The sequence below is a fragment of the Musa acuminata genome, chromosome BXJ1-5, assembly GCF_036884655.1.
Source record: "Musa acuminata AAA Group cultivar baxijiao chromosome BXJ1-5, Cavendish_Baxijiao_AAA, whole genome shotgun sequence".
Taxonomy (NCBI): domain Eukaryota; kingdom Viridiplantae; phylum Streptophyta; class Magnoliopsida; order Zingiberales; family Musaceae; genus Musa; species Musa acuminata.
Window position 1 is genome coordinate 981,999 of NC_088331.1, and position 27,387 is coordinate 1,009,385.

Consider the following 27,387-nt stretch of genomic DNA (forward strand, 5'->3'; position numbering starts at 1 on the left):
CGGCATGGCTTGGGGTGTACTCTCATTATTGTGATGGATTTGGTCCACCCAAGTGATCCTTCTTTATCCTGCCCTTTCAATGTGGAAGATAATAACAAGCATAGACACACACACAGAGAGAGAGAGAGAGAGAGAGAGAGAGAGAGAGAGAGAGCATGAAGAGTAAACATGAAGAAAACATCACATTCCATGTCAAAATCCATGGTGCTGTTCACATGGGACTCTGAAAAGAAATCCCTCTAAAGTTGGCACTCAAATTGAGCAAACCTCACCGAACAAACACTACCATCTTTTGCTGCCTCCGTCCGCCGATATCGATGCTAATAACAGCAACTCTTCCCGCTACTGCTCGAGAGCTCTTCTTCTTCTTCTTCTTCTTCTTCTTCTTCTTCTTCTTGCTACGGTCCCCAGCACTATCTCACCCCATGTTCGCCACTTTCTCCGGCACGCCGCGACGCTTTGCATCCGCTGCTGACACCGCATCGGGCGATCGGGAATCTGTTCGACATGTTGCGAGCACGCCATTAATTACCGCAAACGCTTTATGCGCGATCCGCACAGAACACGAACACCACGCATGGCGTTCCGGATTGCAGAATGATTGAGCTCTCGCTCCGAAAGCATCATGTGTGGTCTCAGAATGTGAGCGGGCAAGAGCTCAAGCGATTAAGTCGCACCCGTCTCTTCCTTGGACCGGTCACCTACTAAACATATAAGTGTGAGATCCCAGTCAAAAGGCATGCGGACACGAGAGGAGATGCATCCGCTGCGCTCATCGAGATCTCCGTCGAGAGAACATGCATGGCTGTCCAAAGGGAAAGAATACAGTGACCTAAGTCGAATCATCGTTAGCAGATTTTGTACCTTTGATGCTCTTATCCTAAGCCGAAGAATAGTTCAAAGGCGCCGAGCGCAGTGCATCACACGGCAGTGCTCTACACCCTGGACTGTCCTACTCCGAGCCCATCCCTGTTGCCCTTTATCCCTCCCCTTCGGACCTATCTCTCACCTCACCTAAGCATCCAAATGTCCCCACCACCCCCCACCACCTTCCCTTGTCCCAACCCCACAGGTCACCCGCATGCATATACAGGCTTGGCTCCTTCTCCTTGTTCGGAGCGGTGAGAGCTACATGGAGCCTTGGAACACAGCTTCTGGATGTGAATCTTTTCAATGCTTGGTGATGCGCTTACCGACGAAGCATCCACTGCTCCTCTTATCCTCCCGTGTAGTTGTGGTCCGATTAGCGGTGTGAAGCGAGCATGCATCGTGGCGAACTGTTGGGAGTGGGGGACGAGATCATGGGGACATTTGGAACAAAATCCAAACAAAAGCACCGGAGGCCGAGATGCTCAGGCTCAGAGACAGGAGGCGTTCGGCCTCGTGCATGGATGGATTCTCTGTGGATGGATGGGCAGTAGTCATTTTGGATGGAAGCGACATTTGACTTAGCCAAACATCCCTTCTCCTACACAGATTTGGATGTTTTCGTTCCCGAGCGTTGTCTGGGCGTGACGACGGTGACCGGGAAAGAAGACACGGCACGGCACCTTAAAGGAAGGTGGCCGAGTGCAATGCTTTTTAGCTGTTTAGTCTTCCACCTCATAGGATTAAACTAAATATATGATCATCTGTACTTAAAAGATTAATCTTAGAGTAAACGACAGCCGGGCCGAGATCGGCTGAGTCGAACATCAGCATAGGATGCCATGGACCAGAGATCTGGCAGAGGAGGAGTCGTCGTCTACATCCATCAGTTTCGAGTCCCGAGTGAGTCATGATGGCGTGTGGGGGATTTAGTTAGCTAACATCATGTGCTAAGAGGATCTTTTAATCCAAAGAAGTCCCACCGGCATGTGGTTACTGTTTGCCTGCCCATAAACCATCGTCGACTTTGCACGCCATACTATAAAGGACAAACTTCTAAACAAGATGTTGGATGTAATGCTTATGTCTGTCCATGGTCTTTTGGCATGTTCATGCCTTGTACAGCAGGTAAAGGGGCAGCCGAAGGCTTATAAGTCCCATTTTAGTTGGGTTGGTGGCCTCTTTAGGCTTGTAAATAAAGGTTGTGTCATGTGGACACGTGACAGAGCTTTTCGGTCTGTAATGGACCATTTTACCCTTTGTTGTGCAACTATTCAGAGCTTGCAAAGTCTGTTTGTAACTTGCATTGTCTATGAAGTGTTTTTCGGACATGTTTGCTTGTGGATCCCGATTGAGGCGTTCTCTTTAACCCGTTCTCTCTTTTGTTGGTCCTAAGGGACAATGGGAGGCTTCGGGGAGGCTGACCTTTGCGGACGGACGCGCGAGGGTGCCGCACGCCTTAGGCAAAACCAGCTAAGGTCGTGACAATTATGGTATCAGAGCGGGACAAGAACTCATAGAAACACTTGACATGCAAACGTGGGGAACCTAGCGGGGCTGCGTTGAGGGCAGTCAGCACACGCGCGACCGTTTGAGGGAAAACGGGCATGGAGATGTAGGGAAAAGAGTCGCTCAGAGGAGCGGGCATCTAACATTTGCATTTTGAGGAATGGCCAACCCTTCGCGCAAGAGGCACCACAAGAACAGGCAAGCTTGGAAGAATGCGGAGCGCACAAAGGTTGGGATGGCTGAGTTTGAGCTACGGCTCAACGTTGACAACTATACTTGATGGTGCTCTAGGCAAGCGAGGCGCTTGGCAAGAATGAGACCATCCAAGGTGGAATGAGTTGTTCAACGACCAAAAGAGTTATTCAAAGCTCACAAATGTGAGGGGAATTACTAACTCGAAGAATTTGGTACTCATGCATGGGCTTGTATGCGGACGATGGAATGTTCGTGGCCATCCCAAGGCGACCCAGACTCGGCGCCATGGAGCATTGAAACTTTCTCTTCGGCATGCAAAGGATACGTCCGGAGGAGGCTGAAGTGTGCAACGAGTTTAGCATGTTGCTAGGCCTTGAGGGGTGCGGCGGTGGCTGTATTGACGTGGAGGCGCAATCTAGCAAGTGCGTTTGCAGGAGGCAAGACATTGCACAGTTTGTTCAGCAGATCAGAGTAGTCCAAGGGGATGGTGGTCTCCGAAACGAAGAGAGATGTTGCTCCAACGGGACAGTTATCTAGGAGGGATAAGTCTCGGCACTCCAGAGGGAGAATCATGTGAGACGGACTTCACATGTTGAGGAGGAGTACCTCACAAACAACAACTTCACGAAGCTCGATGGACTGAGCAAGCGGCGAGGAGTTGTCGCATGATCTCGCTCGAGAGAATGCATTGGTGGATGCATTGCGAGATCAAGTGGGGGAGCAACCTGAAGCAACTTAAATGAAGGCACACTTAGAGTCGATATGGAGATCGGACTCAAGGGAGGGCTGACCCGTGGAATGGAGGGCGCGAGGGCCACCATCGACTCAATGCAAAAACGAGGAGCGGAGCAACTTGGGTGTAACTTCGCGAAGTACCCAAGCCGCATGAAGGGAGCCAGCAGAGAAGTTGGAACATGGAGCAGAAGCACAGTGCTTTCCTTAGACAGAGGTCAAAGACATGAACTCTTGCAGAGGCAAGGGTAGGATCATGTTGTTCCATGGGTCCTTCATTCTGACGGAGCGGACTTATCTTGCATGGTGCCAAAGATGAAGGGAGCTTCTGGGCACATGCACCTTATCTCGGAGGAGCATTTGATGGAGGAACTAAGGCGACTCAATTTGCGGAGGCGAAGTTGGGTTCAGAATGTCTTAGCACGGGGCAAGAGGACGCAGAGGCGGGTACTCTTGAAGAATATGCCACAGTGTTGCCATTCAAGTTGCCATGAAGGAAGCAGTGCGCAGCGGAGATTGTGCTGGTAGGGGCAGAGGCCCAGGATCCAGACAATGGTGCACAAACTACAGTGAAGTCGGTGGACTTCGGGAGCTACTAGGCGACAGACTGCCCTAGAGTGGTGCTTCATCTAGGTGTGACCCAAGAGTGGGTGGATGAAGGTCGATTGCCAAAGGAGTGAACAAAATCGAAGGTGGAGGAGACCCTGCGATGTATTGGCAGAGGCCACACATGGAGGGTTCACAATTCGAGTTTTGTCCACAAAGATCAGAATGCAATGGAGATGTCACCAGGAGGCGACATGGTGCAGCGGATCGTGGTGGAACAGTTCGTGGCAATGCGACACACACGGCAGTGTCCCGTGAGGGATGAGATCATATGGAGGTATGATCGGGAGCTACTGGGAGCTCCGCTTTGGTGAACAACACGACGGCAAGAAGGGCTATGGATTCAAGGAGTGAAGGCCATGGTACCGCAGAGGCGGGTCTTCCGGGCGTGCACTGAATTTTGCATCGGATGAAAACCTTGGTCATCAGCATATGGGGGCTGGGTTCCACCAAGGGAAAAGTTCGAATGCAAGTACCAGTGAGTTCCATGGGAGGGACTTGATCATGCAGAGGTATGATCGAAGCAACTGGAGAGTTGGATTGCTCCAAAGCTCATATTCGCTTAAGGGAGCCCGACAAGTCAGAGGACAAGGTCGAGTAAGCGAACGTTGCTACCAAGGAAGCTAAGGAGAACAGAATCGGTGCAAACTCTACAACGTGATGGCAGAGGCCATGCATGGGAGTTGCAGTCTGTCTTTCCATCGACCAAACGGACTGCTTGGAGAACACAGAGGTGTTGAAGCAGGGGGTCGAAAGGGGCGAGGAAGCGACGATGAGTCCAGAGGGACTTAGCTACCCAAAAATCAAGCATCAGTTAGAATGGAGGTGGACTCAGAGGAGTGCCACGGAGACATCTCTACTGATTGTGAAGAAAAGGGATACAGAGGCGAGGCGACGGATAGTAGGGCCATGGGCATGGCAGCGCCATGGTACCGCAGAGGCGGGACTTCCGTGCAAGTCATTGATCCCTTGCTCTCACGGAGGGAGAGCGCTTGGTCGTGAAAGGGGCCGAGGAGGTGGAGCATGCAGAGGCAATCTCCAAGTACCGAGACAAGGCTGAAGGGCAGAGGCCAAGAAACTTCGTAAGACCGGTGTCAACAAGTTTCTCATCAAGATAGCCGTAAGTGAAGGACTTCGGGTCATGCAAGAGTGCACGACCAAGGAACGAAGCAGGCAGTACGCGGTGCTGTACCTTTGCTACTCAGTGGAGTAGGCGGCAGGGTTGATGGAGAAGACGGTACAATCCCAGAGGCGACCTCATCTATCAGAGAATTACTCCAAGTTGGGGTGAAAACTTCCTGCATTCCAAAAGTTCAATGGCTTTGAGAAGGTGAATCACAGTAGCTAACTCAACGCAAGGAGTGCAAACACTTCGAGTGCTTCAGAAGTGTGAGCAAAGAGCAGGCGAAGGCTAGTAACCAGCTCGATGCATGAAGTACAACCTCGAGGAGGCGGGCGAAGTCAAGTAACTTTTGCCTTCTCAACTCTTAAGAGAATGGGCGAAACCGAGTACCCCAATTCTCTTATCTATCCAGCAGAGGAGCGCTGCACAAGTTCAAAGACCCTTCGAAGATAATGGAAGACAATAGTTGTCAAATCCTCACCAACGGTGATCAGTGCTACTGAGAGTAGATTGTCCGCCTCATTTCCCTATGAAATGCCAATCGAAAGCGGAAGTGATGCGAACCTACTTGGATGTGACAACTAACTGAAAGAAGAGTCAATGAGCAGATTTTGTGGAGGAATGACCCAAAACTTCAGAAGTTTGCGAGGCGATGCTCGTTAAAGCTCCAACAAGCATCCACCCAGTTCAAGCAGTATGGGGAAATTTTGAGAGACTGGCGCAGTAAGGATGGTCTTTTCCTTCATTTGGTGGATCCGCAGGAATCAACGAGGATCAATACAACTCAGCCAACCCCACACCAGAGTCAGAGTCATTGGCGAGTTGAAGCAGCAGGGCGGATCAAAGGTTCGACTACTCAGAAACAGCAGCGAAGAGCAGCTGGGAGCCAGAAGGCGCATTGCAGCTGGAGCAGAAGATTGAAGACTCAGCAAAGGCGAAGAGTTGCAGTGTTCACAAAGGCTTCGACGAGGACGTCGAAGGGATAAGTGGGGGAGAATGTAACGGACAAACTTCTAAACAAGATGTTGGATGTAATGCTTATGTCTGTCCGTGGTCTTTTGGCATGTTCATGCCTTGTACAGCAGGTAGAGGGGCAGCCGAAGGCTTATAAGTCCCATTTTAGTTGGGTTGGTGGCCTCTTTAGGCTTGTAAATAAAGGTTGTGTCATGTGGACACGTGACAGAGCTTTTCGGTCTGTAATGGACCATTTTACCCTTTGTTGTGCAACTATTCAGAGCTTGTAAAGTCTGTTTGTAACTTGCATTGTCTATGAAGTGTTTTTCGGACATGTTTGCTTGTGGATCCCGATTGAGGCGTTCTCTTTAACCCGTTCTCTCTTTTGTTGGTCCTAAGGGACAATGGGAGGCTTCGGGGAGGCTGACCTTTGCGGACGGACGCGCGAGGGTGCCGCACGCCTTAGGCAAAACCAGCTAAGGTCGTGACAATACGGTGGATTCGTCCTCCCTTTCGCTTTGCTCGAGGATGGAAAGCTATCGAGGGCTTATACAAACAATTCTATCTTTTGTTGTGATTCCAAGGAACCCTAACTGAGAAGCTAATGGGTTCGATTTAACGGGCCGGACAAGAACGGCCTGTGTTGATCATCGCAGTATGTACAGTACGAATAGTAAGAATTGCAATCAACACTCTTTCAACTCATCGTCGTCGTCGTCGTCGTTCCTACTGATAGGAGGAGGGATAAAAGGAAGAGTTAAGAAGACTTCACTAGAGATTATAAATAATAATTTGATTACTTTTGGATTTAACTAAGAATATTATCTCTATTTAAGTATAAAAGCTTTCCTGCCGACTAAATCCACTATTTTGATGGTAGAAAAATACAACCGGATGAGTAATATATCCATAACCGGCAAACTTTCCTCCATCTCAAATCAATATGTAGCCTTCGGTGTTACGTTAGGCAAAGAATAGACTTCAGCTACAAAGAAGGAGCCATTCTCTGTACACACGACGGATGAGTGAGTGATGTCTATAAGAACCAAAGAATTAACGCAGTGGAGTTGACTCGCTTATGCCGGGATGACAAGTCTCGGCTTCTTGAAAGCCAGTGGGCTCTGCACCTCCTCCTCCTCCTGCTTCATCGTCGCCAACCAACGCTTGACGTTGTCGAACTCCGAGTCCGGCGACGCTGGCACGTTCAGATCGAACGCCCGGTGGTTCGAGCTCGCCCCCTCCGACGACGTCATCGCAGCCGCGGCGCCGCTGGCGAGGCTCCCGTCGTAGTGGCACCTCTTGTGCCCCCCCAGCGCTTGCCCCGAGGGAAACGTCTTCAGGCACACCGAACACCGGTGCACCCTGGCACCGACGAAGGCCGCGCTAGCCGTGGAAGAGCCCGAGGCCGAGGCTTCCTCGACGCCGCTGCTGGGCTTCCGGTGGCTGGACTTGTGCCCGCCCAGGGCTTGGTACGACCCGAATGCCTTCCCGCAGACGGAACACCTGTGCTCGAGCTTCGGCGGCGGTGCCGAGTCGGAGGCCAACGCCGGCAGGCGATGAGTACCGGACCCTCCTCCACGAGCGAGCATGACGAGGCAGAGCGCCAAATACTCTTCCTCCGTCGGCGGATGGTCGAAGAAACGCTTGGACCGCTTCCGCTTCGCCCACCCCACGATGTGCGGCAACTCCTCGTCGCTCGTCTCGTCGCTCAGCAGTGGGATCGCAGTAGATACTGTCGTCTCCAGCGTCTGGACCGCCATCGAGTAGTTCCGAGCCGAATCAAGATCTATATGAAGAATGCTAGAATGCAGAGTTGGGCGTGAAGGGCGGCTGTGCCATACATATATAGAAAGAGAGAGGGAGAGTGAGTGGAAGTAGTAGACTTGGACTTTTTCAGCTGCTTACTTTGAACTGGCTCATCTGCCACACCATAATTAAGCATATGTTTGGAGCTTGACTTGGTAGGACATGCATGCATTGATTGGTGAGCTATCATCACAAACACGGGCGGCGTCGACTTCCAGAGAGAAAAATTAGAAGCTGGTGGCGGTGGTGGGGAGGCGAACATTGGGTCAACAGTCAAACTAAACGAACGAGGTGGTGGGAAGGAGTGACCTACTTTCCGGGAAGGAGCTGAGAGAGAGAGAGAGAGAGAGAGAGAGAGAGTCTAGAAGAAAACGAGTCGGCCATGGCCTGCTACTTTTGTCTAATGGCCGCCTGGGCGGGCGGAGGAAGTGCGCAAAGGTTGTCTGCAAGTGACGACGAGCTTCGTCATGTGTTCCTCGTTTGTTTAACGACGTCGTAGGCGGAGGCGGCGGCTTTTCCTTTTCTTACACGCAAACGGAGAAAAGATTGTGTGAGTTGGATTCGTCAGTCACTCAAAATCTAATTCAGCAAAGGGGAAATCCCATGGAAAGGTCAACGTAAGTCAACTTCCCTCTCCATCTTTTAATCCCGCAAAGCAAAGCAATTGGGGATGCGAGTATAATATGACAAAGCCTCGCTAATCGGAAATCTGGAAAATAATGCTTTTCAGATATTAAATTTATTCCACCAAAAAAGGCCCCTTCTCTTTAGAAGAATTGTTTAAATCACATCAATAGGTTGAGTCTTAAACACGTAAGGGTTCGTTGCATTGACAGATTGACCCGCGCCGGCCATCTCAGTTGCCATCGGAGGCAGCAAGTATGGGACCCAGGTCGACCCTACATTTCGTCTCCAATAGCAACACAGGTAGAGTTCGCAAGTATCGATCCGAACGGTCCGGCTGAGATACGGACCACACGTCGCGGATCCTAACCGTCCGTAGCAAAGATGGACGGTCTGGTATGACAGCGCATGCGGGACCCACTTTCCTTGGTTGGTGGAACGTCAAGTGCCCGCTCGCACCCACGTTGGGACGAGCGTATCGAACCGATCGTTGTCTTCTTAAGACTCACGGAGATGTTTCCTTTCTCCTCCTCTGCTTCGGCCCCCCTTGGTCGCTCCCTTCGGCTTCCCTTGCCGTCGCCGCTGCCTCCTCGAACCCCACCCTCCCACCTCTACCGTCTCGGCCTCCCCAATTTCCGCCGCCGCCTCCTCCTCCTCCGTTCCGTCTCCACCGCCGTCAGAGCCATGGCCTCCGAAGGCGGCGAGGACCCCCGCTTGCCGCGGATCGCGTCCACCATACGCGTCATCCCCGACTTCCCCAAGCCCGGTAGACCACCGATCTTGAAAACCCCAGCACTGGAGGGAGTTTCTTGAGACTTCTTGTTCCGGATCGGGGGTTTTGGCGTTCTTGATGGGTTGGCTTCGTTGCAGGTATCATGTTCCAGGATATCACGACCCTGCTGCTCGATCACGAGGCGTTTAGGCACACGATCGATATGTTCGTCGAGAGGTACAGAGACAAAAGGATCACGGTTGTCGCAGGTAATTGCCTTTGCCAAATTTCCAATTAGTGAGGTTTTGTTTTAGTTTTATGTCAATGGCGTTTGCTGCACGTGTTCTGTTTTGAGTGTGTGAAAAGTGAATTTATGCTTCTTGTGTTGTTCTTCTTGTTTACATCCTAGAAATTTTCGTTTGAACTAAGAGTGATTTCGATTAATCTGTGAATTCCATCACCATTAAAAGGTCAAGAACCACATTCTAAAGGCACACCATTGGGGTTTACCGAGATTGGAAAAGCACAAACTTAGGAAATCTGACGTTCTTCTGTATGGTGTGTAGATTGCTTCTTTGGTTCTGCTTTAGATGGTATGTGCTGTTGAATATTTAGGATATTAAGCGTTCTTTTCTTTATTCGTTTGTTTGCTCTCGCGTCTTTTTTATTATGAATGGTTTGGATACGAGAGAAATCAATGAAAGAAATTACTGACAAAATATTTGCTGCTCTGGATGCATGATTATATGTTTCCTAGTTTATTGTTCTTGTTTACATCCTGAAGATTTATTATGCATTAAGAAGGATTTGGGGTAATCGATTGATTCCAACACTAGGAAATGTCAAGAACCACTTTCTAAAGGCACACCATTGCGTTTACAATGATTACAAACCTAGGAAATCTGACATTCATCTGTACAATGTGCAGGTTGCTTCTTTGATGCTGTTTTATATGGTTATTATGACTGTTGCTGTCTCGTCTTATTGAGACTGTGAATGACGTGGTTATGAGAGAAATCAATGAAAACAGCTAATGACAGAATATTTAATACGAGAAACTTTCACTTTCTTTTCTTTGTTTCGGATAGTAGAGTCAAGTCAGATTTTGAATCTTCTTTGGTCAGTTATTGTATAGTATGCTGTCTGTATGTATCAAGAACCCTGTCTTGAAATGGAAATACATAATAAGATGTTGAATATATCGACTGTTATGCATCACATTTGGTTATATCCTATAAGATGCTTGTGATAAACTGTCATTCCTCAGCTTGGTGTATGTGATATACACAGGAATTGAAGCAAGAGGATTCATATTTGGCCCTCCCATTGCATTAGCCATCGGATGTAAGTTCGTTCCTATGAGAAAGCCAAAGAAGCTACCTGGTATGCTTTTTTTTCTCTTCCCATCATTTTCTTGTTAGATGTGTGTTGTACATAATAGCTGATAATTTATGCTGGCTATCAGGAGAAGTTATTTCCGAGGAGTATTCCCTAGAATATGGTACAGACATAATGGAGATGCATGTAGGAGCTGTACAGCCAGGAGATCGAGCCCTTGTCATTGATGATTTAATTGCAACAGGAGGGACATTAGCTGCTGCTATCAGGCTCCTTGGTAAGTTGAATTGGTTGGTTTTTCTGCCATAAGTCATTGTTACATCCACCCATGCTAGACATGCTGAGTCACGGTTACATCAGATGTCACTAATTTTTTTCCTATATGATCATAACTAGAGAAGTTAACTGATAATGATGGATGAGCATGTTGAAGAACAATTACCTGTGAGAAGGTTTTAACGTCCTATGATGGCTGAAGTTGTTAATGTCGGTTTGTAGATATATATGTTCGACTCTTCTAGACAATCATATTTAGAGAAATATATTGATGATGGTAGAGACATCAAAGAACAATCACCTTGGGAGCATGTTAACACATGATGTTTAATGATGTCTTTAGTTTTTTGAATATGAGCTAGTTCTGTTATGGGCTAATGATTGTTCTTTTACAGTTTAAGACATGTCATCTGTGTGTGTGAATATTTTGAAATTGTTTTGTTTTCCATGTAAGATGTCATCATGTCAACCAAATATTTCAAATATGTTATTGGGTCAAGCCCGCCACAGTGTGTTGCTTCCTAGTTTTGACGATATCTAAGTCAATAATTTTAAATTCGGAAGTACAGTTTCATTTGTTATATTAATATTTGTAATTTATAAAAACATTCTTTTGCTTTGCACTTAAGATCTACTTTAAGCAATGCCATCCATGTTTCAATCATATGGTGTTCATTAACGAAATATAGCGTTAGTCTAGCTTTTAATTTTTTTTTCAAGGATAGTGTAGTTATCTGGATGCAAGCATTGGTGCTAAGGTTGCTCTATGGGTCAAGTGTTCAAATCATGGAAACATCCTCTCTATATGCTTAAGTTGGGTATGAATTATGTTACGGCAGATCAGGTTCAGATGGGTAGTAAATGTATCCAGTGTGTCCAAACTGACCCAACCCTGATGTGGATCAAGTTATTTGAGTTGGACCTGATATGTATGCATGTATGTGTGTGTGTGTATGTATACATACACATATATATATATATATATATATATATATATATATATATATACATATACATATACATATACATATACATATACATATACATATACATATACAAATACATATACATATACATATACATATACATATGTATATGTATGTGTATATGTATGTGTGTGTGTATATATATACACACATGTTGGTAGCTCAAGCCATATTTGGTTTTTTATTTTATTTGGAAAAGAAAATAGATTTTCCCTTTGGTACATGACATGTTCGGTTGGCTCAATAAGTTTAGGTCAAGATATCCACCTCTATTATATTGTAGAAGAGGCAAGAATGTGAATATATGGTCTGCCAGTTTGCTTTTATGGACAATAGCTCGGTACATGAGGCTGTTTTTTCGGTAAATTAGTAACCTTCTAACATTTCTAGCATTTTTATATCTTATTTTAGTAATTTTGAATGTGAAGGTTTCTTCAAGCAAATCAATATTTATTCCAGTTCTAATTTATTATGTAGTCTTTTAGTCTAGAAAAATAAACATAAATCTGAAATCTTTGAAGAGGGTAGTTTAGGAAAGTTCACAATGTTGCCACACTTATTACAGACTGCTACATCAGTCTTTTTTTTAATCGGTAGTTTGATCTCTTGCATCTACTCTCCATTTTCCTTTGCTTTCTTTTATATTTTTCTGTTATTGACATTGGTAGTGAGGAAGGATCCACTGTTTTTACCCTAAGTGGGGTGCTTGGAATTGAAATTATACCAAAGGATAGCTTCATGCTGCGATGGTCCTTTCTTTAGTACAGCATATGATGGATGCAATACATGTCTAAATGTTAAAAATTTGGTAGCTAAGAGATGGTTTGGCTCTTTAGTACAGCATAATAGGTTGATCGTTATAATTTCTAATATATTTTAATTAAAAAAATTTAAAATGAATATTGATGAATAATGGAAATTATGATGAAATTATATTTAGATAGTATTGGTTGATTGTTATTATCATTTTTAATTTATCTGGAACAATATTAAGATGAGATTATGACATTGTATTTTAATTTATGAAATATGAACATTTGACAATTAAGGATGAGCAATGATGAGCAATGAAATATGAAATATGAAATATGAGAATAGTAAGGATGAGCAATGATGGCATGTAGCATTTGACAATTAAGATTACCTTTGGCCACGCCGTCAAGCCTAGCAATTTTTTATTATTTTTTTGAATATGAATGGAGAGGAGAGCCTTCCAGGCCTTCACGGTTGAAGCCATAAAAGATCCCCACTACAACAACAAAAGTTGCACCAAGATATTAAGGTTGGCTAGTCAACTGCGTTTTCATGTTTGGTTGCAGTCAATTTTGCTCAGTTATTGGTAAATACGAGTCTGGAAATCCTTATATGTTTGATCGAGTCAATATCCATCCTAAAAGGAAAATGTATTGGAATATGGGATATCATCTTTTACCAATATCAGTCTTATTTGTGGATGGATTTCAACAGCCTTGTTGTTGCAACCTATTTAGGTTCTGAATAAATCCATTTAAAATCAACCCAAACTTTGTTTGATCATTTTTAATCTGACCGATATTAAGTTACGAGTGAGCTCTTATGTTGTTTTGGTCTCATCATGAACTTAGATCTGATTTGGCCATTTCAGCATAAACCTCGTTTAATGTTGTCTAATAATTCAAAATTTCAAAGTCTCGCTTAAAGACTGCATAATAATGTATTAGGTTGACCAGGTGAGGTTAAAAGTAGTTATTAAGGAGGTGGTCATCTAGGGTTGATCTGACGTTGATCCAACCTGTTAGCAGATGAACGTTTCTTTGGGGGTTGATGGATCTGGATAAATATAATAATATATCAGCCACATTGAACATACATAAAATGTGTTTATTCTTCAGGTGTATGTTAATAATACTTGGATCCGATACTGATGAGTATGTGAAAATACCCCATTCCATTCCATTCCATGTAGACTATATGATGGCAATACATTGTGATTCTTTTTTGCAGAACGTGTTGGAGCTGAGGTGGTTGAATGTGCTTGTGTCATCGAATTGCCGGAGCTTCAGGTTTGTTTGCTATCTTTGACTTTTACGAGAGCCACTGTTGGGAAGAAACAAGTAATAGAATAAGTAGTAATGCATGTGAGGAAGGAAGAAACACATTTAACCTAATAATAGTGTGTGTTTCCCAGAATAATATTAGAAAACTAGTTTTTTTGCCGGTTATATTTTTCTTCAAAAATTCTAGTAAGTGAATAATAATAATAATAATAATAATGTTTTTTTGTTTGTTTTTTATAATTGGGTTGGTTGGTCCAGGGATATCAGAGGTTAGGCGGTAAGCCGCTCTTTGTTCTCGTGAAAGCGGCTTGATCGTGAGAAAATAGCTGACCGAGCAAAAGCATTCGGATATGCCCCCCCAAATTGGAATTTCCGCTGGCTTCTCTGGAATTAAATAAATCGTTTATTTAGCTGCTGCTGCTACTACTGACTGACTCTCAAAAGTTTGTATCACAAACGTTAATTCGGATGTTGTTGTTGTTGGTGGTGGTTATATTATTATTATTATTATCATTGGTTTCACCTAAAAATGGTTTTGTTATCTAAGACGTGTGTTCTAATTGGCGACAACTGTTCTAAATGGTTTTGTTGAAGTGACTGTGACAGGCTACACTGGAAGAAGAAGCGTTAAGAGGGAGGGAGGGGCATACACACGACGTGGTGGTCGCGGAGAAGGATCCCAGAGGATGTGATCCAATTGTCGGTACCATTACTACGGGAGCGAGCACCTGTGATAAATACACTTATCACGTAATTAAGACTTGACTATCACCAACAGAAACATCGTCCATCCATAATAGATGGTGAAGAAAAGAGGTCCCATACCAGCAGCCAATTTATTCAAAAAAGGATATGCATGACATGGGTTTTCCTAGCTAAATAAATGGTGAAGAAAAGAGGTCCCATACCAGCAGCCATTGAACTGAAGGCTAACAACGGAAATGTAAAACATATATGGTTCGATGTAACACCACATACACTACAAGCTCTTGTCCTCCTTCACAAAGAAAGAATCAATAGGGATATATTTTCCCTGGTTCCCAGACAACTTCCGTTTCTTCCGAGCACTCTCTTTATGTGGGAACGACTGTAGCAAAGACCTGAAAGATCACTCGGTAACAAGTCAGAATCTCGCTTTGCTAAACAAACCACACACTGAATATTGAATGAACATTGCCCGAAACCAGTGCATTTTATTTTTCAAAAAATATCAGGTGATGCTTGTCAGTTGGCTTGTGTACGTAAAGCAAAGAAACCATTTCTTCCAAAATATTTAAAGCGATTTACGGTTCAAAAATACATACATAAGCAAATTTAAAAGCAAAATATAGAAAATATATATTCTGCATTATTTGGACATCACCAAATCAAATTGAAGAATCAAAAAAGGTCGTGCTACCTGCATTCCTCCTTCTGAAGCATATCCGCAAGATGGTAGTCCAAATGTTCTCGTCTTTCCTCGGTAAAGCTTGCAGGTACTTCAATCCCACAAGCAGAACAGATGTAGTCATCTACCCAATAAGGCTCTAGAATTTGACTGGATGATGCTACTCTTTTGCGATCAAATAAGTTGCTGACATCACTTATTTTCTCGGCGCTTTCAAACTGTACACCAAACCAATAGTTTGAAGATTGATAATAAATAGCATCAGAATATGACAACAAGAAAACAAGATTGTCAAACAACAGGGAAGACTGCCTGTTAAATCAAATTTGCAGTCTGACTACATCAAAGACATCTCAGTTGCGAAAGTAGGACCATAATAAATAACTTATCTGATTACGAAACAAACTTTTGGAGAAGTTACCCAAAAGAGTAAGTCAGCTTGCATTTCTTAACTTGGTGTCTTATTGAAATTTATAGTGCCTTAGTTGAACAATTTTTTACCAGAACATATTATGAGACAAGGGAATATAACAAAAAGAATATTACCTTGTTCTGAGTCTTCGGACACTCATTCAAACTTTCTGCTTCATTCCCATAACTGACAGCGACGTAGTCCGGAACTGACAGCTGATTGGTCTCAAGAAAGTCACATGATTCATATGAAAAGGAACTTACGTCACTCAAGAAAGTGCTCTTATCATCAACTGAAATATCACTCTTAGTGTTATACATTAGCTGAATGTCACTGGTGTCAAAACCAGTAGATTTATCAGCAATAGGAGCAACATCGCCGATTGTGAGAAAACTTGTGAGAGTCTTCTGCATAGGATCAAGAGGACTATGTTTATCATCATGGAAATGCGACATCCGCAGGCCTGCTACAACTATCACGTCAGAGAAAAAAAAAATCCATAGAAACAAACAAGGAAATAAAGATTATCCAGAAAATTACATTGCAAGGATTTCAATCTCCTATGACTTCAATCATCTGATTGAATTTCAGGGGAAGAGAAAAAAAACAGAGCCAAGCACTTGCAATTAGAAAGCCAGTTCATAAGTGAAGATAAATTAAAGCATATATCAAAGAGATATTATCTTGAATGCTTAATGTTACAATGCAAGATGAAAACAATGAACAGATAAGCATTTTTTAGGAAAGAATATGCACAACCATAAGCAAGAAGCACATGATGTTCATGTTGCTTTTCTTGTTTTCACAAGCTATACAAATATTCTTCTTTTAAAAAAAGAAAAAAAATGAATAATTTAGAACATAAATGACACCTGTGATGATATCATAAACATGGCGTCTGCTACATAATATCATAAAAGGCAATCATTGAGTGGGAAAAGAAAGAAAAGAACATTCAGGGTGAGAACAATAATCATTGCTCTCTTATACACCAATATATAGCAGATTGCCAAAAATCTTCACTTGTTATTTCATGAAATAACCGGGACCAAAGTTGATTACCGGAGACTAAAGATTACAGCTTTGACCAACATAGCCAAATCTTTAACTACTTTTGGTACATCTTATTTTGGCCATTAGATATCTTGAGCAGCTGGTCCTGTTTGAAGAATATACACAATCTTGCAAAAACACAATAGCAAAATAGTTGATTTATCCACCTCCAAAACAATGCAGGTGACACAGGTTCTGCCAGCAATAAACTCAATTATGTCCATCCTAAAAGTTTATTGGCAACCCCCGATTTTGTTTCCAGGACTTAATTGGGAGCTTTTCTAGCATGCCAGGACCCTTGCAGTTGCAATAGGCTTTGGAAAAGGAAGTAGTAGTTGTATGAATAATCTTTCCATGATCCCTTCCCGATGTCCTCTGAAGCTCAACAAACCTTTTCATACAACTAATATTAAATTTTTTTTAGTAACTTAAAATAGAAAAAGCCAGATTGTGTATACAAACTTCCACTTTCAAACTAGCATTTCCAAACTACAAAGACAGAAAATCATGGAAGGATTGGGTGGGTAGCAGAAAACTGTGACATGTTTCTATCCAACAATGACAAGACAACTTACCCTTACCATAGCATAACCAGTGTAGCAGATTACTGTGACATGATTCTATCCCTTAAGTCAGTGAATTTTTCCCTTTTCTTTTCTTGCTTGTGTTTTTCTGAGTCAGACTATATGCTGGATTAGCTTTTTCAGCCTATGCATTGCTTCCTGAAACCAAGTACGGCCACTGGTTGGCATAAACAAAATTTATTCAATCTGAGGCCAAGATTTGCAGTGGATAGTAACAAACCTAGAAAAATAATAAATATTTTTGTTATTCCAGATAAAAATATTTATTCATTCTTTTGGCAAGACCATGTTCTTGAAGAGAAGATAATATTAACTCAGAAAGTATCAGGAGTCCTTTGGAATTTGTTATGTGAGCTGTCAATATAACGTGATAATGCAATTGTAGAATGTCATCATATATTAAAAGCAATAAGGAGCAGTAAGAAGTTACTTGGATACTATCTTGATTAATCTTTTATAAGTGATCTAAAATCATCATATATTCTAAATAATGAATTGCAGAAAATCTCAGATGAAAATAGTTTGTTTAGAAGGAAGCTGAACATCATGAACACAAACCACACAGCATAGAATGATAAAAAATATCCTACATACCCATCAACCTTGCTGAGATAGGAAGTTCTGCTCTTAGCAATTTAGAAGCATATATTAGAATGTCTTCTTTTGAATTTACAAATTTCTGCAAAGAGGTTGCTCTTGTCCGAACCTGGATAATTGTAAATAAGCAAGGACATAAGGCAAGTACAGTAGAAAGAAAATTATCACAGATATGATAACACAAAAAGTATGACAATCTCTGTGAAAAGCTGATTTAGGGTTTTCATACACATTTTCAGCATATGCAATGGTCTTAAAGCTTGCCCTAAAATTTTAAAAATTTTAGGATCTTGTCTCAGAAACAGACAATTAACAGGAAGACAGAATGGACGGCAGAACAGAAATTGCACCTCAAAAGATGCAGTCTTCAGCTTTAGGGTCAATGTTCGTCCAAGAAGACACTCCTTCTGCATGTCTTTTGATAATGTTTCTGCAATATCAGCTGGAAGAAAGAAAACACTAACTAAGAAGGCTATAAGCTTCCAAGATGAGAAAGAAATTAGAACGCAAGGAAACAAGCAGCTGATAAAGCTTGTAAGGGAACTGACATAAAAACAAACGACTATGAGATCTATAAGCCATGTACTCAAAGAATTCTCTTGAAAAGAAACCAAATAAGAGCCATCAGATAGTAGTTCAAAAAATAGAGACATTAAATCCTCCTCTAACAGCAATTTAATAACATGATCAAACTTAGATTCAAAATACAAGGAAATAAAATTTTCCACTCTTCACTATTAAGTTTCCACCAATTCCCTGCAATGCTGCAGGCAAAGTGATGGACTTCAAGTCATCTATGTTCTTGTACTTTTGTATAATAAAAAATTTATCATATTTTAATGCTGCATGGCATTACTGCACCCCCTTTGATACCCATCATCTGTGACATATTGACCAATTACAAAGCATCTCCACACTGAGAGCGACACTCTCTTCTCCTCTTAATAAGGTACTCCTTGTCTGTTAAATTTTAGTCTTTTTTATCCAATTTTTATCTCTGCCACTTATTTTAAACTTCTAAATCTCATTTGAAGATGGAAGTCTGTAGCCATCATCTAGCTTCGTACCTTAAAACTAGACCAAGTGAGTGATATTTTCTTTATTCCTGCTTTTAAATAACAACCCCCTTGGGCCTCTATTTTCTTTTTTTATTACAGTAAAATATCTCACCAAAAAAATATGGAAACAACCTAGCAAAACTCCTGCCCTAATTTATTCACCCTCATAATCATGTTGGAAGTCTAGAGATATCAAGAGAGAAAACCACATAGTAGCTCTAACTTTCCTAAAGAGTGTACATGTAGTCAAATCCACTGATAAAAAAAAAACAAAATATAGCAATTAAAATTAACGAAATAAAAAATAAATCAAAACCATACTTACCCAATTTTTGGAAAAGAATTGACTCGTCATTGGTGGCGGAAAATGTTCTCTCATTACTAATACTTTTCCGCATCTTTTGCTGAGGAGTATCTGTTCCCCCCAAGCCCAGCCCAACTGAAAGAAAAAAGTCTGCAAAGAACGTAGAGAAGTGTACATCTCATTATTTGAAGAAACACAGAGTGCTAATAAATACCATTAAACCAAAACCTGTTTTAAGAAAAAGTGGGAGAAAATTATCTTCCTTTTTTTTAGATTGTCATATTAGACCAAGGATGCATAATCCACTCGATTACTAGTTGCAATTTATAATGAGGATAAGCAACAAGTGGTAAGATCCACCTCATACACACACATATGCATATGTATATTGCCATGTATCCATACCTACATATGGATGTATATGAATGTTCTGTAATATTATATAATGTGAGAACTTAGATGTGACATCATAAAGAAAACCACATCGCCTGCAAAACAAATCCGGGCCATCCACATTTCAAACAGAAAAAAGAGTAATTGGAGAAAATAGTCCTTGAGTGATCATGTTGCTTCCCTTTTCTAGACAGCATAGAATAACAATAACAAACATGACAGAGAATGGAGGTGATTAATAAAGTAGACAGGTGGAGGAATGACAGCAGTTTAGTCCAAGGCAAACAATAAGGATAAAGCTTTGTTTTAGATGGTAAGTTCAACCATTGGAATCGATGACAATCGAGGAGGGTAACATTGGAAAATCAGTAATCCCATCAGCTTCATACCTTAGTCATGTCATACCCCTATAACTTTATTGCTAAACATCATTGTTCCTCTTGCCTTTTTCCACATTGCCTCACATGCATATCACATGCAGATATGCTCTGTAATCTGTATATATTGTAAAAGATAGTATATGCACGCAGAGTATTGCATAAGCACAATTTGACACACAAACTATTAGCTCCAATTCATATGAAATGCTCACTGTATATTAAGTGGTAAAAAGCATCAACCACTAATACCTAGAATACCAACCAGTTGAACATGGAGAAAATATACCCAGTCTGTATATATAGTAAAAGATAGTATATGCACAATCTGGTATACATGAAACTAACATCAGTTCCAATTCATATGAAATGCTCAATGCAAATCGTGCGGTAAAAAAACCACAGATTACTAATACCTAGAATACGGACCAGTTGAACATTGAGAAACTATACTAGTCTGTATATATAGTAAAAGATGGTATCATACATAATGTTGCATAAGCACAAATTGATATACAGGAACTAACATTAGCTCCAATTCATATGAAATGCTCATTATATATTAATGGTAAAAACCATAGATTCCTAATACCTAGTATACCAACCAGTTGAACATTGATGAAATAATGCATATAAGACAGCTCCCTTTTGCAATATATCTGCACATGTATTGATTCCAAGTACGTCTCTTAGTATTTGTTCAGTCACCTTACCAATGCCACCAACCTGCACAAAGAGATCATTATCTTATGTAATGCATCCTCTAAGAAAATGTTTTTGTTTTAACTTTTAAGTACTATATTTAGAGTTACAAAATCAACTATTATATAGCTTAACTTGAAGATCAATGTGGGACCAAAATTTTGAAATTTTGAAGCAAAAACAAAATCTTTGAAAGAAACTGAAAATGAACCAAGTAAAAGCATGAAAGTCATGAAAATTTTCCCAAGAAAACTAGGAGTACCCACAGCAGATGAGACATGAAAACAACCGACGCAAAAGAGCAACATTCTCGGAATATGAGGCGTAAGAACTTCAGCGATCAAATGCCAATACTCAGAATAGACTACAAGTAAATACATAAAGTGACTGCACCAAGACAAAACACAAGAACTGCAGAAATAGACATGTAGTTCTTCTCAGAGCTAAATTTTAAAAAGAAATGGGGGATTATACAGACAGATCAAATCCCTTTAGGAAGCAAAAGATCTACATAATATCACAGAATTGACAAAATGCTTCAAGATACAGGAAAGGCATAAGCAAGACTACGTTATCAAATGATCAAATTTATGATATATCAAAATCAGCTAAAGAACAGTGCTGTTAAACATGAAATATAAGCAATAGTACAGCAACTTAACAAATATCTATCCAAAATCCCAGCAAAATGCTCACTAAGCACTTGCAAAAGAGATTATCTGCACTCATTCTCATCTAATTCCAAGTTGTTGCAAATTTGATGAAATACAACCATGGGTTAGAAAGCATACAGATAAATCTCACATGCTGAAAATTTATCTCTAGGTGGGCTAATTACAGATTACTTCCTATAGTTAGTCACCTTTAGCATCTTGGTCCCTATACTTTAAAAAGTTACATTGGCATCCCTATAGCTACGAAAGTGAAATATATAGATCCATTTATCCTAACGACGTTAGTTTTATTAACAAAAATATGAAAACAATGGATAAAAAATTAAATTTAACATTACGATGGTGGCGAACGACGATGTCGATGCCGACGTAGCCGCCACCTCCTCTCCCCCTCACAGTCGCCTCCACCCTAACCACCTCCTCGCGCTCACCTCCTTAGGGAGGTGGACAGGGTGGAGGCAGCCATGAGGGCTCTAGCAGCTACCTCCTCTCCCCCTCACTCCTTCCCCTGTCGCCATTGGTCGTGAGGGCTCTGGCCGATGACAAGAGCAGCGACAACAGGAGGGGTGAGCACGAGGAGGCAACAACCAAAGCTGTCGAGGGGAAGAGGAGGTGGATGGGGCGAAGGCAACCGTGAGGGCTTTGGCCACCACCTTCTCTCCCCCTCGTGCTCACTCGTCCTGCTATCGACGTTGACCAGAGCCCTCATGGTCGACGGCGACGGCGAGAGGGGTGAGCGCGAGGGGGAGAGAGGTGACGACCAATGCCCTCATGGCCACTTCTACCTCGTCCACCTTTCCCTCGTGCTCACCCCTCCGGGAGGTGGACGGGGTGGAGGCGACCATGAGGGCTCTGGCCACTACCTCCTCTCACCCTCGCTATCAAACCTCCCGCCATCGTCGATGTCGCCGTTAGGCGTGAGGGCTCTAGCCGATGGCGACAACATCGATAACGGGAGCGAGGAGCACGAGAGGGAGAGCAGGCGACAGCCAGAGCCCTCATGGCCGCCTCCACCCCGTCCACCTCCTCTTATCCTAGCGCTCACCCCTCCCATTGTCGCTACTGTCGTCGTTGGCCAAAGCCCTCACGAGTGATGGTGATAGTGCGAGGGGTGAGCACGCGGGGGAGAGGAGGCAGCGTGCTAGGCGGTATAGGGGAGAGGAGGCGGAGAGTGACGGCTACACTAGCGTTGGCGCCAGCGACGTAGTCGTCTACTATCATCAAAATATTAAAATTAACTTTTTACCTTTCGTTTTTATATTTTCGTTAATAAAACAAACGTTGTTTGGATAAATGAACCTAGATATTTCACTTTTGTAACTATAGGGATGCCAATATAACTTTTTAAAGTATAGAGATCAGGATACTAAAGATGACTAACTACACGGGGTAATGTGTAATTAGCCCTCTCTAGGTAGCACTAAAAAGAATAAGTAGGGATCAACTCTGTGGCAGATGATGTATATATATCACAAGAGAATCTAATAATGACTTGGGTGGTTGAATTTGGTTGATTTGATTAAATGGTCTAATCAATGTTCCAAAAATGCTATCAAGTAGATTAAAAAAAAGTGTTTAAAGAGTTATAATTTAAAAAAAAGTATTTAAAAAAAATAAATAAGGAGAGCATTCCTATGGCTCATGCAAAATGGAATATAAGGACCACCACCAGACTCCTAAAAAGGAAAAAACCAAACATACTAAAAGTTTGCACAAAGAACAGGAAATTTAAAAAAGAAAATTCTAACAATTCTGCTAACAATGAAAGTTTGGGAAGACTGTGTCTTATACTGCCAACTCAGCTGCATATCTATGTCTTGGTCACTGACTGTTTTAATCTGAAAGATAACTTCCATGATAATAGGCTTCAGGCAAATTTATATTACACTTATAAAGACACATATCTTGTGCAATGTAAACCTGAATAAATTGAAGAAAGACACAAGAAACGAATCATAAATCTGCCTAAAATGTCATATAAGATATTGCAAACCTTTCTTATTGGAAGTGATGATATGAAAGTCATGACAGCATTGTAATCATTAGGCAAAATAAACTGCCCATTAGGTTTGTTGATGTCTGAGCAAACCTGGCATAAAGACAAAAAAAGGACATTCAGATTGAAGCTATATGATTACTAACAGAACTGTATTAAAGCACATTTTTCATTGTGTTAGATGCATAAAATGAGTAGCATTAGAATATATCTTTCTTTCTAATCCCATAAATAGGACTTATTGACAATGATGCTTCAATTTTCTATCAGCTAAAATCATACTCATTCCTTGCTAGTCCAGTAATCAACACAGATAGCGTAGGGAAGGGGACAAATTCATGCCAAGTTTAGAAAAAAAAAAAATGTTACACTTATTCTAGTATATTATGCTAGCAAGCATTGAGTTGTTGAATTGAAAGAAGATATATGGGCTAAATATAAAACGTACCTACTACCAAACTTGTTAGAGAGCAGAATACTAGACAAGCAAACCTCACAAGCATTTAAAGTAATAGGTTCAGCCCATAATGACTTCAGATCTACTTCACGATCAACAAACATTTCTTGAGATAAAAGGTAAAATATGATATGTATGAAACTGTAAGAATGACCTTTGCAAGCATGCGGTTCGGTGCAACCCCAACACTACAAGTAAGACCAGTTTCTTGAAAAATGGTATTTCTGAGTTCAACAGCAACCTTTGACAAAATAATAAGGCTGTATCAGTTTGGATCAATGATATGAGAAAAGATGCAATAGTACTGACAAGTTAAAAAGATTCAGAAAACACAAAAACATATACTGTGGCTTACTTCTTCACAACCAATGCCTCTTTGACTGCATGAGTCAGTAATATTGAGGTATGCTTCGTCCAAGCTAGTAGCTATAAAGTCTGGATCATACTTACTAAAAACTGAGGAAAGAAAAATTAGCTATGGGCAAATTCAATTATAGATGCATAAATTCCTCCAGGGCAACACAACATACCATTTCTTGTCAGTTCACTGTAATAAGTGTATTTTTCAAAATTTGTGGGGACAAAAATCAAGTCTGGGCACAATTTCTGTGCAATAAATCCTGGCATTGCTGCACGAACCCCATATTTCCGAGCCTAAGGATCAGCAAAAGCAGTCAAATTAACATATGCCCTCCTATAATTGTAAGATATTACATTGCAAGGACACCAATTGTCAAAAAGCACACCTCATAATTTGCAGTGCATATCATTGACATACTGCCTACAGCCAGTGGCTTTCCTTTTAGTGATGGGTTTTCCAATGTTTCAACAGCAGCATAGAAAGCATCCATGTCAATATGCAGCCATATCTTTGAAAGGTCACGTGAAGCTTCCAGCTCTAAAATTCTGTTATCAGCAATCTGAAAGATCTCATAATTTTAAGAGACGTATGACAGTGTTTCGTGAAACATATAAAGAAGATTCAGTAGCAGACTTGGTGATATAAATCCAACCAATAATAACATTGATTTATGGTTCTGGCTTCACAGTGCTGCTATTCTTTATTCATGTTCACGAGGAGTTTAAGTGAACATGACGTGGATTGCTTGCAAAAAATAGTTGAATTCAATTAATGTTTCATATCACATTTAATATGGTGGAAATATTTAAGTGTTCATCAGGACAAAAAGGCAAGCTAATTTTCTTACAAGCTTAAATACAACAGCAATCATATGCACATACTTTGCCACTAAATGAAGTGTAGGAAGATATTTTGATATTTTTAAAATACTTGATTTGTAAACTGTTCATCAAAGCAGTTATTTTGAGACCAAATCAAACAGGAATAAATTAGTTACCTATATACTTCAAATTAAAGAGAAATAATATGATGAATCTATAATATTTGGAAAGCAGTCTAACTTTGTAGAAAATAAAAGAGAAGCACATGAAAAATGATGTTCAAATGGGAGACATCACTAAAAGTCATTAAAGGCTGGATAAAGCAAACTAGATCCTCAGTGATTGTATCCATACATACCATTTGAAAATGTGAAATTTCTTTCTCTGTAAGTTTTGCATGGTGAGTACGCAAATTGTCTATTTTTTGTTTGATAATCGCCTCTTTCCGTTTCTCATTCTCAAAATATTTTGATCCTTTACTCAGTTCATAAATTATCTTCTGCACTTTTTCTTTGTCAACCCCCTCCATCCCTATTAAGAACAAAACATTTCATTTGAATTATCACAGAACCAAAGCAGAATACACAAGCTCGTGATCTTAGTCATATCATAAGTACTACAAGAATATCAAGCCCAATGATGGATGCCAAGTAAGAAAAACATGTGAATTAGCAATTACAAAATTATAAGCTTCATGAAAGAATAAAAGACACCAACATAATGTCAAACCTAACCACAGTACATTCACTTACGCAGAGAAATTATAAGAAAAACTAACTGTTGCTCTGTCTCATCAATAATGTGTGCTTCAAGAAAAATATATAAATAAATCAAGATACAACTGAAAACAAAAGCTGAAGTAAACGCTTTTCCTGACTACAAGGACATAGAAAATACCTCACTCTCTTCTTTTTTCTGGTTGCAAAGGGTAAGAGGTTTAGGCAGGATTTACCCGCAAAGTCATTAACTGGAAAGATTGCATTTTAGCAGAAATGGACATAGAATAGCTGAAACCCATGTTTATGTTCTGGAATCTAGACTAGACTGGGGTAATCCAAGTCATTTGTCTCCAACCGATCAGAGACCATACTATAAATGGCCGTCCTATTCGTTAATTTAGATCCAACGTAAGATTGGTTTTACCTTCCATTAAAAAGAAAAGATCAAGAAAGAGGTTAGGGTTTTCGTCAGAGCACTGCCCATGACAATCTAATCAGTCGATCGTGGTAAGAAGGAAGACCCAACAGGAAGTGCACTAAAAAGCCCAGCGGAACCACAAAATCTCCTGGCGAAGAAACCCGCTGAAAGAAACACCAAACAAGAGGAAAACGAAGGGATATCGGTAGTAGGAGAAGGCGTTGGGGAGATCACCAGCTTTAGCGTTGGTGTAAACGGTGTGATAGGACTGCCATGGCCGATCTCCGTCCGAGGTCGCCTCCATCTTTTCTCCGAGAAGATTTGGGGGAGGAGAAAGCGAGAGAGGGGAAGCAAAAGAAGCGACGAAACCGCCGATGACGGCTTCGTGCCCGCTTCTTGGTGTGTTCCACTCGCGACTTGATATCGGCCGGCACATCCGATTTAGTAACGCCCGCTTTATACCCCAAATAAAATTTATGGTTATAAATATATAGGATTGTTATATTTGCCTTGAGAAAGTTTATTCATCGCTATAAAAAATTGTCCTAAATTTTCATTGTTTTTAAGAAAAAATCATGTTATTATTATTATTATTATTATTATTATTATTATTATTATTATTATTATCTAGCTACATTTAAGTTTATCATATATATATATATATATATGTATATAGATCCTTATAAAATCTAATATATATAGATATATATATATATATATATATATATATATATATATATTCTCATCTAACTATTAATTAAAATTCTGTATGATGTTATTATCCTTTATGGATTTATTATGGCTATAAAATTATGAGTAGTCTGTAGAAATTTATACATCTTTTTTTAATCTGAAATTAGCTAGCGTTAGCCTTTTTTTTTTTTTTTAAGAATGTTAATTAAAGAAACATATTTAAGATTTATAAGCAAATACGTGAAGATCTTAATATCTAGAGGGATATACATATACCATATTCAAAATTTAAAGACCAAATATACTCTTTGGATACTTTGAAAGGATATAGAGGTCTAAAATATCTCTTTTTTTATGAGTGCAAACGAGAAGCAATGCATAATGTAAATAATCTCAGCTTTCAAAATCTTCATATTTGCTCTGATTTTTTAATTCTTTTTTTTTTCAGTGCTGCCATTGGCAAATATATCATCATCATCATCATCATCAGAGGGGGGAGACGGTCGACCTTGTAGTGGATGACGCGGCACACTGCCATTAGCGAGCCCGTGATCACAGAACATAACATGTTTTTAGTCTAATTGAACAGAACAAGGGTGACTGCCAAACAACAGGGA

At 41.0% G+C, this 27,387-nt stretch overlaps 3 protein-coding genes and 1 long non-coding RNA gene across 6 annotated transcripts; 1 reads left to right on the forward strand and 3 right to left on the reverse strand.

The window, feature by feature from the left end:
* Positions 1–149: 149 nt before the first annotated feature.
* LOC135674889 (uncharacterized) lies at positions 150–1,490 on the reverse strand. Its single transcript, XR_010513759.1, has 2 exons — positions 865–1,490; positions 150–704 (listed from the first exon to the last, which is right to left on the reverse strand). It is a non-coding gene; the product is annotated as an uncharacterized LOC135674889 (long non-coding RNA).
* Positions 1,491–6,753: 5,263 nt separating this feature from the next.
* Positions 6,754–7,822, reverse strand: LOC135672883 (zinc finger protein 1-like). Its single transcript, XM_065181351.1, has one exon. The coding sequence runs from the start codon at positions 7,744–7,746 to the stop codon at positions 7,063–7,065; it is 684 nt and encodes a 227-aa protein (XP_065037423.1). The 5' UTR covers positions 7,747–7,822; the 3' UTR covers positions 6,754–7,062.
* A 987-nt stretch (positions 7,823–8,809) lies between these two features.
* LOC103983594 (adenine phosphoribosyltransferase 1) lies at positions 8,810–14,310 on the forward strand. The gene is made up of 6 exons (XM_009400833.3): positions 8,810–9,182; positions 9,287–9,397; positions 10,419–10,511; positions 10,594–10,743; positions 13,712–13,770; positions 14,023–14,310. The coding sequence occupies exons 1-6, from the start codon at positions 8,825–8,827 to the stop codon at positions 14,074–14,076; spliced, it is 825 nt and encodes a 274-aa protein (XP_009399108.3). The 5' UTR covers positions 8,810–8,824; the 3' UTR covers positions 14,077–14,310.
* A 258-nt stretch (positions 14,311–14,568) lies between these two features.
* Positions 14,569–26,487, reverse strand: LOC135583753 (DNA polymerase kappa-like). 3 transcript variants are annotated; one of them, XM_065181348.1, is made up of 14 exons: positions 26,312–26,487; positions 25,299–25,471; positions 24,505–24,678; positions 24,289–24,412; positions 24,114–24,214; positions 23,913–23,999; positions 23,299–23,394; positions 20,535–20,655; positions 19,181–19,309; positions 18,148–18,239; positions 17,795–17,906; positions 15,698–16,029; positions 15,164–15,369; positions 14,569–14,864 (listed from the first exon to the last, which is right to left on the reverse strand). In XM_065181348.1, exons 1-14 carry the CDS (start codon positions 26,379–26,381, stop codon positions 14,744–14,746), a joined length of 1,938 nt encoding a protein of 645 aa, XP_065037420.1. In that variant the 5' UTR covers positions 26,382–26,487; the 3' UTR covers positions 14,569–14,743. The 3 variants fall into 3 exon arrangements, with proteins under 3 accessions (XP_065037420.1, XP_065037421.1, XP_065037422.1); XM_065181349.1 differs by having other exon boundaries at positions 15,698–16,026; positions 26,312–26,486; XM_065181350.1 differs by lacking the exon at positions 25,299–25,471 and having other exon boundaries at positions 15,698–16,026; positions 26,312–26,470.
* Positions 26,488–27,387: the final 900 nt, after the last annotated feature.